Consider the following 14,260-nt stretch of genomic DNA (forward strand, 5'->3'; position numbering starts at 1 on the left):
TTCCTACAGATACAATTGTACCGCTTTAGCTTCTCCAATCGTAATTAACAGAAGCAGTGACTGAGGGGTTTTCGGTTGGAAACAAGTTGTGTAAAGGAACTGCTGTATTATTTCGTTTCTGGATATAATAGTACAGGTTTTTCACATTTGTAAGAGATAAAATAAATTTTTCATACATTTGGGTTGGGTTTTGACAGCAAATATAATTAAGCAAAAATAATAATTTTTAATGTTAATTCTATTATAATATCTTACTTCTCTTTTTATAAGACGAAATATCAATATTTTTTAGGGTTCTTGTTCTTCACTAACTTTCCGAAATTCTTTTCGCTACGTTTAACGTTGCTAAGATACTCTATAGTCTATAGTATAATCAGTATTGACGTCATTACTTGCAAGTCATTGTTGAATTCTACTTGGTAGATGTCCAATCACAGTCGTAGAAAATATACAGGTAACAATACATATATGTTATTCATTTTTTTAATGATTGTTTTCCCACAAGACATTAAAAGAAAAAAATTGGATAAATATTAACAAAGAATTGGGAGTTCGAATCCACCCGTTACATAACATGCTCGCTCTTTTATCCTTATTAATGTGTATTCTTTCATTCAAAATGACGTTATAAAGTCGGTAAATCCCATTTTAACCGCTTAAGGTACTTGGCTCGTACTCCAGGTCACTACGTGCTAAAGAAAATTAGTGGCGAAAGTATTCGAGTTTTATGTAGAATTTTGGAGAAGTTAGAGGCAATGAAAAGAATTGTAGATTATGGGAAATGGAAGCAGTAGTCAGAGGGTGAATACTTTATTAATATGAAATGGGTATATCAGATGACAGTGACTTTCAGGATGATAGAAAGAGTGCTATTAGTATTAGAGTAAAAAATAATGAATTTACTTGTTATGAACCTATTATGTTGACAAACAAATTTCAGAATTTGGATTCTGCATATGAACTGTTGGAGAGAATGAAAACAAAAGGATCAGAGAAGGATATGGAAGTTGTAGGTGATTTATCGACAAGATATGTGGTTAGAATAATCTGTTGGTAAATGAGGACAAAATAATTAGATTATGCTATGTGGAGAATATAACTAAGAATTAACTGTGTAAATGAAGTTATAAGTAGGTCACTAGGGTTAAATGTTAGGTTTAGGTTTTAGTAAGTAAACTGTAAGGATGAGCAGACCGACTGGACTTGTATCGATCAAGTTCATCGGAAGAAGGGAGCTTTAGGAATGGGTGGTTTACATTTAAATACTGTAGCATCTGGCTTGTTTTAAGACTATTAACTCGGCTATAAGGAGGTTTTAAACTAAACTAAACAGTGGTGAGGGCCAGAAAAAACTTAACACAAAAAGAATACGAGGAAATGAAAAATTTAGCATGGTAAGTTAGTACAGAAGTAGTAGAAAAGGATAGACTTGATTATTACTGTTGTAATGCTAGGAGTATAAGATAAAAAGTATATGATTTTGAAGCACTGGTATTGGAAATAAATTTGGAAAAATTAGTTTTTCAAAGGAGATGTTTGTAAATGATGTCCATAAATTTACAGAAAACAAATTCATTAGGAATTTTGAGTAATTCTTTTAAATTTTAATTCTAAGTTGAAAATTGTTGGAGACTTTCAAAAGTTTGAGTTTACTCGGGATTGATTGGACATAACTGTTCTCATCTTTGTTCACAACTAATTATTTTGTGAACATCATTTCATTTTTATTAAACTTTTTTGCTACTGTGTTGTCTTAATGGATTACACTGACTATGTTACAAGTTTTCATTCTTTTTCATGGTTTTCCTTTGTCTGTAAAGAAACAATGTGGGGATGACGCTTTCACTGAAGCTTCATTTTTCCAGAATCTAAAGAGAGAAACATCTTTTCCCTCACAGGGCCTGGAGATCAGAGTCAGTTAAAGACAGTGTGGCAATATCCATCCTATCCTGCAAGAGTGATGTTAATTTGGAAATAGTTTTGTCTAAAATGAAGATCTACATATATGTACACATCAAACCTCTTTAATTACTTCAAAGAATATTGAGACTGTAAGTCTTCTGATACGGTATGCTTAAGCAGCTAAACAATTCTTAATCTTTATTTACATTCACTTCTGAATATCCTAAAGTAAATGCGACAGAAAGGACATAAAGCAGGTATGGTTAAGTGTTATCAACCGAGAATTAGTACACTCTCTTATTAGGTATATTATAATGTACATAAATGTGATGTAACATTTTATAAAGTGATACATAATACAGATATGAATATTGTAAAATATATTTTAAATTTTAATCTCAATAGCTGTTTACCTATAAGTCATAAAATAAAAGGTTTTGTTCCAAAATATGATAGTTGCATGTAGATTGCACAGGGTATATCCCAATAGGCAATGGGTATATCTAGTGTAGAGTGTAACATTAATTTGCACTTTGATGGATTTTCATTCTGCCTCATTGATTTTCAAGTGAAGACCATGAGGACCCTTTTACTGTGGCCTGTATAACACATTCCCAATGCTGTGTTTTTTTAGTGGGTTTATCAACCATGTACAGTGTGACATTCCTAGCCACACTATACATGTAGCACTTCTGTGAGCCAGTTCAGATTCTGGACTGTGCTTAGGTGAAAGTCTTGAAGCTAGTGAGAAGTAAAAACATTTGTATAAAGACATACCTGATTTATGTCCCCTTCTGAATGTAAAGAAAGAACAAGGATAGTTTAAGCTGCTTAAGCATACCTTATCAGAACACTTGCAGTCAAAATATTCCTTTGAATGAGAAAATTATGTGCAAATAGTCACGTATTTGTCACCAATATAATTTCAGTTTGTGTAAGCAAATTCGAAAATGCTAACATTAAAATGAAATTCCAGTACCTCAAATTTGAAGGCATTTGATGCTCTTTAGTTTAGTATTGTGGAAATATTTTAGGTTTTTTGGCAGTGTAGAAAATAGTTGAGCAAACCTTCACAAAAATAAAAAATTGTTTTAGCTGATGAAAATACATGTCAGTGACGTAGGAGTGGAGTGGAATGGAATCAATGTGTCTTTGTACATACGCTGACATTATGAGAAGATCAACTTGCAGAAAGTGTTGAGAAAACCTGTGAAAGGAACTGTTAGTATCATCTTTAGTGTTGTAAATTTAACATTTTTAAAGTCTTTTTATCTTTGGATGGAATGGTTGAATTGTGTTAAATTCAAGTAAATGACTTATTATTTATCACAAATGTACTTTTGTTAAAATGGTTGTGTATGTTGTTTGAAAAATATTTCTTTTACCTTATTTAATTAGAGGTGTAGTACAGATTGTGTGTGTTCCAATGTATTTATCTTACTATGGCTTATGTATCATGATATGATAAATATAAAACTATAATAGATCTACCATCTGACATCAAATGTAAGCTTATAGCAGTCTTTTGTCAAAATATCAGAGATTGCCTGTTGTCACTCAATAAATCTGATGACCATTGATGCAAATGACCCCAAAATAAAACATATTTAACCAAAATTACTACAAATTTAAATATGCAAGATGATATATAGAAATACACTTATGATAGTTATCTAATTATGATGTTGCATTAATTTCGTTCTTGAAAGTCAAAAGGCCTCATTTACTTAATTTGATATCAATATATTATACTTTTCTATAACAGAGTTCAAATCAGTTTATTTATAACACTCATAACAAGCTTACACTTAGTTTTAATGTTATTTGTAAAAACTATTCTGCAGTATTTGTTGTGCTTATTTCTGTAGCTTAATGTAAAGAAACAACAACATTTAAGCAAATATTAATCATTTTCAAAATTACTTGTTTTTGCATTGAAATTATTGCAGTTATATTTATTTTAGTATAAAAACAAAATGTTTGATATTCAAAATAACCATGTTTTCTACAGTAATAGAGAGAGTGCTAGCCTTGGTTTTATTAGCACTGACAACTGTGTTTTAATGCTAAACTACCAATATTGTTTTACAAACATAGACCTTATAATTAAATATAAACCCTAAGCTATATTTTGAAATAAAAATATAATCATTCTGATAAAACTTATTCTTCTTAAATTTTATACAAATTCATGTTTGCTATGGTTGAATAAAACACAACTAAACATGTCATATGTGTGATGTATATTTAAGGATAAAAATGTTTAGCTTTGTTCCTTTAGTATTTATCCTTGACCAGCATTACAAGTGAAAGACAAAATTCCATGAAACTATTATAATTTAATGACAAGTAGTAAACTGAATGATACCTTGGTTAATATTTATTTTAAGTATTAAAAGTTTGTTACCCAGAAAGGTTAAGATTTTTTTCTTTTGTTTTATGTGTATACATGGTTGTTAAATTGTATTATATTAGCTGACATTACAGTAGTTTTATTAGTTGTTGATGTTTTGAATCAGGTATTAATATTTCAAAATTATTATGAAAGACACTCATTAAAATATCTAACATCTACTCATAGCCCCATAAAATTAACAATTGAGTGCTAAAACTCACTGTAAAGTCTGTCTTAAGATCTCTTTCACAGTTAAAAGAACAAAAATATATGTATGTATATAAATAAGATCTAGGCTGAATATTTTTATAAAGTGAATTTTTTTTTATTTGTTTTAATTTCAAAGTTTTCTGATCATAGCTGTCAGTTCTTCTTATATTGCTGTTGTAAATCATATACTAGAAAATTAGTTTCTTGTTTGTGTTATGATATGCCTTAATATTTCATGTTAAATCTCAAATAAGTATTAACTTTGTCTTTACTGAATTAATTTTAACATTTTTAATGTTTGTTAATAGAAGGATGGGGGTAAATGAAGTTAATGCAGTCGATTTGGTATTGGGCTTGTAAATAATATAATGCAAAATTAGTTTCCTGTTTAAGTTATTTTATTATATGCAGCATTGCTGTTATTGTACAGGAAGTGGCTGGCTTTGTTCTACATTTTGTACCTTAGAGCCTGGATGTATGGCCTCTTGCTTTTTAACTTATTTTCTCAACTTGTTGTGTCTTTGGAAGATTTTGTTCAGCATTTCCAACAGCTTTCTTTTACTTTTTGTTATTCAGATGAGGATCAGATAACTGTAGGATAATTCCATGTCAAATCATCAAGGGGGCTGGAGGTGATCCCCACAGAATTCCTCGAAAAATTTCACATGTGCTCATTTACCTATATAATGAAATATTGCCAAAGATTAGATCAGTATCTCTAATAGTTTCTGATTTACAGCACTGTAAAATCTAATTATTTTTTTTTTATTTGTGGCGAATTCGTTTTCGGGCAAACTTTGCTACCTAAAGCTGCAACAGTAATGGTGGTAGAAGGCTGAAATGTGCTACACTGACTGAATTAATCTCACAGAATTCAAAAATGGTCTCAAACCAAGTTTATCTCTCTGAGGATTTGCATAGTGAGGCTGTAAACTCGCCTGAAAACCAAAAATCATGAAAAACATTGGTTTATTTAAGAAGTCATAGCTCTTAAGACATAATATGATACAAAGCTGAATTTTGTTTACAAATTTCCTATGACATATCAGTTGATAAATAAGCAATTGTTGTAGTTAAAAGTCTATTAGATCTCCTGTAAAAGAATGTAGTTGCATGCAACTTTTTACAATTTAACTAAAAATAGCCCTACTTCTGGCCACAGTTTGACCATGTCACCAGTTATTCAGCCTTTTCAGATTTTTACCATATATTCTTACATCTCTGAATATGATCTACAAAAACAATCAGGATGGTGTTCAACCTACTTTTGAGTTATAATTTTTTAAAGTATCCTGAGACCATACATTGTTTACTTGAAAAAAAACAAACTTCAATTCAGGTGTGTTACTGTGTGCAAATATATCCATACAATTTTGAAATAATTTATGAATACCATTGAAATATTGTAATCAGACTTTACCATATATTCTTACATCTCTGAACATGATCTTCAAAAAGTTCAATGTTGTGTAAAATAATAAATTATCAAATTTTAAGTGTCTCTGATATGCACCATTGGGCAAAGAACCACATTCAGGGCATTCAGTTCTTTCTTGTCAATCAGGAATCAGTCCTGCAGAATTGTGTAAAGTTTGATCTACTTGAGCACTATGAAAAACACAAAACTGTGGCAGGTATTAGGTCACATCATATCTTTATTCCCCACTCTACCAACACATTCTATATGAGAAGGTTATCAGATGATGATGTGTACACAGTTGTAACTGTTGGTAGTAGCAGTGAAAGTGATGCTACAGCAGCTCAAATAGAGTCTAATGATAGCAATGACAATTATCAGCCAGGGAAATATGTGGCATGCTTATACGATCATGAATGGTATATGGGAAACATAAAAGATAGATCAGATGAACATTCCGTTGTGTTGATGTCATTTATGAAGAAATCAAGAAACGAACTGTTCTCATGGCCTGCAAGGTCACATAAAGATGAAAGCTGGATTCCTTTCCAACATATTCTTTGTCTGATAAGTGCACCTACCTTGCATGACAGTAGTGCTCGCCACTATGTTCTAAGTCAAAGTGATCTCAACATAATCAAACTTGAATTTTATACTTTTACAACATAAGCAATTAAGAAATAATACATACTATCCAGGAACAAAATTTGTGTTTCATAGTGTAACTATTCAAATGAAGAAGAAAAATTTTCATCAACATCAAATATAATAATTTAAAGCTTTAAATGCAATTTAAATAGTGAATCAAAATCCATTGGTTCCCAGTGGGTAAATTGTCATGATTTGGATCCATTTATTCATTCTTTTGATGGTATAAATGCTGGACTCGCAGATAAATTTAGTCTCATGGATGAATCTAAAGAATATGAATTTTTTTTACTGCTATATTTGATCAAAGTATAATGAGTCATATTTTGTGAGAAACACATATTATGAGTTTTAGAGATCCTTGAATTCTGAAGAAAGTTAAAGTAACACTCCCTCTACTTCATGAAGTAAGAAATGGGAAGATACAAAGTATTGAGGAAATTTACACTTTTTTTTTGCTTTGTCGATGCTTATTTCTCATTTAAAAAAGCACGTGTTGGTTGATTATTGGAAGAATGACCTCTTGTAGGAACTCCGGTTTTTCCAAAATACATTACTTGAGATTGATTCATGAAGATTTTTAGATATTTGCACTTTGAAATAACAAAAAACCAAATGCAAATGATTGATTATATTATGGAAAGGTCATATATATTGATAATTATTACACAAGTCTGGAATTATGCAACATTCTCTTTGAAAGTAAGACATGCCTCTGAAAAAAGGGAGATATTAAGAAGAAAGGAAATATTTTAGCAATTCAATGGAAAGACAAATGTCGTGTTACTTTGCTTACTACAATACATGAAGGTGAAATGAAATACAGTGGAAAGGATGATTACAAAACTAAACAACCAATAACTAAACCTGATGTGGGTTTAGATTATACTATCAAAATGAGGCTAGTTGAAAAAAGTGACATGCAAATTGGATAAAATGGTTGCCTTTGTAAATGTGTGAAATGGTACAAGAAGCTCTTTTTTCACCTTATTAATATCTCAATTTTGAATTCGTATAACGTGTCTAGAAAATACTGATGAAAAGCCATCATGATTTTTTATTTTTAGTAGTGATAACCATAACTTTATTATTTTTTTCAGCATCATTAGACCTTGAAGATGAAAAGCTTCTTGAAGAAGACAACCTTGGACCACAAGATTCCAAAAGGTTTGTTTTGTTCATCGACAAACTGGTTTAAGTATCTTTGTTATATAGGTTCATTGGTATATCATGTAAAAAAAAGTAATGTGATAACAACATATTTGCATGTGATACCGTCAGTTGCATATTTTCTGATTTTCTTCATTAATACAAGTAATATATGAATTTTTGTTGTTTTAGTAATACTTGACAAAAGTTGAAATTTTTGTTTTCTGAAGTTAAGTAAAAAGATAAAACTGAATGATTATTGAAGTATAACCTTACTGTTCATTTTCTGAAAGAATTTAATCAAAGGTATTAAGATAATTTATTGTGTGCCTAGATCACGACATCACAACAAAGCTGGACCTTGGCTGAAGAAAACTGAGTACATTTCTACAGAGTTCAACAGATATGGAGTTTCTAATGACAAAACTGAAACAAAGTAAGTGTATACACGAGTCCTGAAAATGGAGTATATTTACTTGTGCGTAAGAAAAATTAGGGTGTAATATAATGCTTTTGGTATTCTGTTTATATACATTTATATTATTTGTAATTTTGACTGTTGCTTTTCCATGTGTAATGAAATTAATGTCTTTACTTTTTTTGGCATTTTAAAAGTATTAGCTTCTGGTATTATTATTAAATACAAAAGCAAGTTCTGTTACTTCAAGATCATTATTCTGTACATCAGAATGCATGTATAATTACAACTTTCCAACTTAAGTTTCTTCTACAACAGTCAGTTCTTATTTAAAAAGCTAAAGCTTATTTACATACCAGTTAGGTATATGTATTATGTTTCATTATGTTTTATAAAACTTTGAGCTGTTGTAACATTAACACAGTGTTCCATTTTTCTCTGATCTTTTTCACTGGATTCATTAAACAAACGTGTAAGGTAACAGATATTTTCCTTCTTTAGACAGCTGTACTAAATGTTTTACATTACTATTTTCTAAGCTAGTCCTCAATCTGTTTTAACTACTTAGCTTTTGATATGGGCTAGGTGTACTGCACTTAACTTCTGAGCATTAAAGTAACCAAGAGATTAGTGATGCAATAACTTTTGATAATGTAAGCATATATTCATTAAATTTCATGTACTATTAGTACATTTTACGAGTCTTTGGAGATAAAGTTGGAGTTTTAATTAAGTACTTTTAAAATAAATTTCTCCAGGAACATGTGTAGTCAGTGTTGACTGCTCTAAGTTCAAAGTGAGTTTTATGTTAGTGTTAAAATACTTTTATGCATCCTAGAATTGTCATATTTGGTTTGCATAATTTGTGAAATCTCATAAATAGGTATGATTTTTTTTAAAGGAAATCATTATATTTTAGCTGTTAATTTCTCTACCCTAGCTTTAAACTGGGTTGATCAATTTGACCAACCTCATAACCACAATAAAATCAGGAAATAAATCTAAATTACTTTTTTTTCTTTCTTGAGTGACTGCAGGTTGTAACAGGAAACTGTATTTGTTTATCCTAAATATCTTAAAATTAATAACTGTATACACCAATTTATATGTTTTATTGATATTTGAATCATGTCTTACTAATAATTCTGTCAAATAAGTTTTAAATTATTCCATTAACAAACAGCTCATTATACTGGTATCAAATTATTTAATGCATGAGCTGCCTGCTAGCATTCTGTGTAGAATTTTTATGTTTTTGTCTTACCTAATCTTGCCTGATCTAATAAGTTTCTAATTTTTATACATTTTAGTTACTTTTATAATAATAGTTAAAGAATACTCATGAAAACTAAGAAATATATTACTTACCTGGGTCTTCTCTTTTGGCTGTTGACTGGCATTGCATCAGTATAGTTATTTATGATTTGTTGGTTATTCAACTGTTTATATAAAACCTTACAAATATTTTGTTTGGTATCATCCACATTAGAAATTTTAAAAAAACTTAGCAATCTATGACCAGCAGCGACCAAGTTCAAAGGTCATAACTGGAAGAGATAATTGTTTGCTTTACTTCTTTAGTTATTGTTCTATATTTTAAGAAAAGTTTCAAAACTTGTCTCTAAATAGTAATAATGTGTGTGTGTGTGTGTGTTTAATAGTTTAAATGTTACTGTATAATACAAAATATTAGTCCACTGAAACACAACCAAGAATGGGCCAATTTTATATTATTGGATACGGTAACATGATTGCATTACATTACTAAAAGTCTGCCAAATTTTATCTTATAGCAGTTTTAACATTTATCATCTGATTAATCATTCATAAACTTTAAAAAAATGTAATGAAAGTATAGCAGCTTAAAATGTTGAATAGGGCTAACATTTAGGTCATAACAGTTAGCATATACATGTATTGTTCAAGCATATATGTCTAACAAGAGCTAAAAGCTGAAAATATGTGCACCCACATGTTAAGGATTATGTATTGAATTGGTTAATGAGCAAACTTGTAAATTTCAACCAAGAAAATTTGTATGTCCTGTACATGCCTTTTGACATATTTTCAATTTCTGATAATATTCTTGAATCTGATCAGCAAATACACTGAAAAGTCTTCATTGTAAGTAGCTCTGAATGAGACACATAGGTATATATAAACAGTGATTTAATTGGTTGGTATTTCTCTGATCTGTTATGCTCACTTTATGTTCTTGCCTTATGTAGTCTAAAAATATTCAACTTCAAATGTTCTTAGTTGTCAGACAGTATAATTTTTGAAAGTGATTATACAGTACATAGGACTTAGACTATTTCTTGTATTTGAAATTGAACTGAAATGTTTTACACAGTTTACCATCTTAATGTAACCATTAAAAAGCATATTCTTGAAATTCAAGTATATTTTTTCTTTTGAAGTATGTTTTTTCCAAACATATTGATTATTAGTTAAATTTAATTAGGTATTATCAGAGTTTTGAGATACCTGTCTTGCAGTTTTTACTTAATTATACTTTTAGTATATGCTACTTTACTGTTTTTTCTTAATATTTAGTTAATTGTCTTTTAACATTTGTGAAAATAGCTATTAAATTAAATTTTACTGTGATTTAAAAAAAACTACATTCTTGAAGAGTTTTCTTATTCTATAATATCTCTAAACATAGGTTTAACTGTAGTTACTGATCAGTCATACAATACACTCATTAGACTCACACTTTACATTTGTATTTCAATTATTGTTTATTTCACCTACCTTTCTGCAGAGTTGGATACAATGTCAAGAAATTGTTCAAAGAAGAAAACCTTTATATGGACAGAGAAAGTCAAATTAATGCTATTAATAAAACTTTTGAAGATGCCCAGAAACCTGTAAGTAGTATAATAACATTTTAGTAACTCTCCTAATACATTAATATATATATATATATGTGTGTGCATGTGTGAAAATAGTCAACAAGCACATAACAGTAAATGTATTTATCCTTCTACTTTTCTGTATGTTGTTAATATCACCTGATTTTTTGTCCTGTCTCAGTGAGAGTACTTGATAAAATGCAAAGAACCTAGCACAAACTTACTAAATTATATCTCATTTCTGCTTAAATAATGTGGAATAATTTTTATATCTTATTTTTATGGTTTTTACAGGTTGGGAAGTTTTCAAAATTTTGTGAGATGTTGTTTTGAGATAACATTAAAATACCTTATTTAATATTTTTCAATATGTACTCTACATCTGTCCAATTGATTAACATTCATTTGCATACTTCTTTTGATACTTTACTAATTGCAGTAGTCATTACTCTTAGCTATAAGTCACAAGAAAAATCAGAAAATTTAACAAAGATCTATTGATGACCTTGAATCTCACCTTTCTAAATGACATCACTATTTGTAATTTTTACTAACAATATTGGTGGTCAAATTCAGCTTATATTTAACAAATACAGTTTTAATAAATAATAAGTTTATTTCTGTGAATTGTTTGAATACAATGAATTCAAATGTGATAAAAATATTCAAAAAAGCAAGATTTAATCAGTACAAGAAATTAAAACATTTCATAATATTGAAATTACCTAATGACAGTTTTGTCTTTAACTGTTCCATTTGCTTTTTTTTGTGCTGGCACTGACAAAGTGAAAGTATTAGACAGCCTATATAAAATATACAGTCCTCTACCCTATAGGGCAGTGATTAGTTTGGTAATGTTTGGTCATCAAATCTGCCAAATAACCTTTTCATGATCTTGTTGCTGAGATTTAAGGTTATTTATTGGTTGCTCTTTAAACAGTTGTTTGCTTTCTGACAGTTCTGAGCTTTCTGTTAGAACAATAGAATGCACACACATCTGATGTAAATCCCAGTAATAGTACACCTTAAAAAAATATCTGGTTCTCATTACCAGCAGAATTTTATCCTTGATCAGAATTCTCATGTTTTCAAGATGGTGGATGATACACAAGTCTTTGGCATGTGTTCCACTGTCCATTGGACACTTGCACTGTGGGAGGCATTCTCTCTCAGGACATAATACATCCTAAAGGTCATTTTCTAACTGTTTGTCTACATTTATTCATATTTTCTCAAGATATTTACAATACTTTAATATACTTTAACTCAATGAGGTTTTTGTGAACTGCTTTGATGTACCTGTTGTTAAATTGCATTACAAAATAAAAACAAACTTCTAGGGGAAATACTTTGGAATTTCAGAATTACTTTCTATAGGTTGTATAGCTTCTGCAACTAAAATGTTTTTTGTTCATTTTTGAAGTTATCAATGCTGACTGAAGGATGGAGACCATATTTCAGAATGATGAGAAACAAGTTTAGTAAAATATATTTTTACTCAACATTTTATAACTGGTGCTTTTTTCAAGGATCTTTTGAGCATCATATGTTAAAACTGATTTTAAATAGGAGTAACTGGTTAATATCCTATAAAATGACTTCTGTCCAATAAATAACAAAAAAAAGTTAGAAATTTATCTTTCTTGAATATCTTGTTTTTATATGTGATATATTTGAATTTGCAGCTTTGAAATTTCAAGAAGATTTCATTGTAATATCTTTTGCTTAAGTATTCTACATTCTTATAAAACATTTTGTAAAGTATTTATTATATAAAAATGTATATTTTATCTTTGCTTTAAATTGGAAAAGTAAAACTGAAATTACAAAAATTAAGTATGATGTACAGGTGGCAATGCTAGAAAATACAAACAAGGGAGGGTTGTAATATTAACTCATAGCTACTTGTGTAGGAAGTTTTGTATGTTTTTTTTGTATTCAACCGCACCTTGTTTCTGTACTTTCTAGCACTGCCATCTCTACACTACACTATACTTATTTTAAAAAATCTTTTGTTTGCTACTTTATAAATTGGAACTTTCAAAACAACAATTAAAGAATTTGAAAATTGAAGTAAATGGAAGTATTTTAATTGTTTTTCAAAATAATGTCTCACAATAAAAGTTCTGAAATTTTTAAAACAAAAAAAATACTACTAATAAGTCAAATTATATGGTTTGTTGCATGCAGAATCTTTATCGTTACTTAGAACTTTATACTGTTCTCATGCAATTTAAGTAAATATTTCATTGTAAAAAGTGAAGGACAAGGATATCAGTTATATTTTTTCAGTATAGAAAGGGTAAACATTTCAAGAAGGTCACCATTTGAATGAACAAATCAGAAATGCTTTGTGCTGTGCCTAAACAGTCCAGCTATTGATCAAACTAGACATTTAGAAGATAAGTAGCCTAATGACTAACTGTGGGAATTTTATCTGAGTTGTCCCAACATTTTGGCTTCATAAAGAAATGAACCATCATTCAAACCAAGTTCAGAACTCAAAAGCAAAACTTCAAGAAAGTTGACTGTTTTTTATAGATGACTTGCACTTCCTAACTGGATTACATGTTTCACTATGGAAGCTGCAAGTGTCAGTGATATCATTTTCTATAAGCTTTTTAAGGGTCACCCTCCTTTACTGTATGGGGATATTCATATAGCTTTACTTGCACTAATTACCATTTCTGTGTCAACTAGATTTGCAGTAGTTATATCAAGCTTTTCACATGTAAGGAAGAAGCCTACATCAGTAGTTTCAGTGGTACGAATTCAACCAGAATAATTTTCAGAGATCACAGCTGTCTGTGGATCAGTCATGACTATGCCAAGCACCAAAGAGATCCACTATATGAGCTTTACATCTCAGGGTGTACTCATGGACCATTTCATCAAGAGTCCATCAGATAAAACCATGGGATGCCATGCTTGAGGAAAAAGTATCCATTAGTAGCTTTGCTAATATTCCTTCAGTCAAATTAACCATTAGAAATGCCAGTATCTCAAAATGCTTGAACTCAAACAGACTTTCCTTCCACCAATACCATCTGAATTTTAACTCTGGTCTTTTCCAGAGCCTCTATGATTAGTTTTTCATAGCAGCATGAAGTGTTTCTTCTCCACATCTCTAGGTGACTTTTTTGAACAAGAGGGATGAAGTCCATGCTTGACAGTAAACTAAATGCACATTTTTGAGAGGAATTATTTGTAAAATTGTGTAAGGTAAGAGAGGGAGAACATGCAATTCCTATAAAAATCCCACC

At 29.8% G+C, this 14,260-nt stretch overlaps 1 protein-coding gene across 1 annotated transcript in view; it reads left to right on the top strand.

Moving 5' to 3' along the window:
• The first annotated feature begins 587 nt into the window (after positions 1-587).
• Positions 588-14,260, top strand: part of LOC143242279 (uncharacterized) — a 69,376-nt gene continuing 55,703 nt past the window's right edge. Inside the window, exons 1-5 of the mRNA XM_076485645.1 lie at positions 588-1,013; positions 7,673-7,739; positions 8,056-8,157; positions 10,907-11,012; positions 12,421-12,568. Of these exons, the coding sequence (XP_076341760.1) occupies positions 824-1,013; positions 7,673-7,739; positions 8,056-8,157; positions 10,907-11,012; positions 12,421-12,568 (613 nt within the window). The 5' untranslated portion in view covers positions 588-823. The remainder of the gene's footprint in view (positions 1,014-7,672; positions 7,740-8,055; positions 8,158-10,906; positions 11,013-12,420; positions 12,569-14,260) is intronic.

The sequence above is a fragment of the Tachypleus tridentatus genome, unplaced genomic scaffold (genome assembly GCF_004210375.1).
Source record: "Tachypleus tridentatus isolate NWPU-2018 unplaced genomic scaffold, ASM421037v1 Hic_cluster_2, whole genome shotgun sequence".
NCBI lineage: Eukaryota > Metazoa > Arthropoda > Merostomata > Xiphosura > Limulidae > Tachypleus > Tachypleus tridentatus.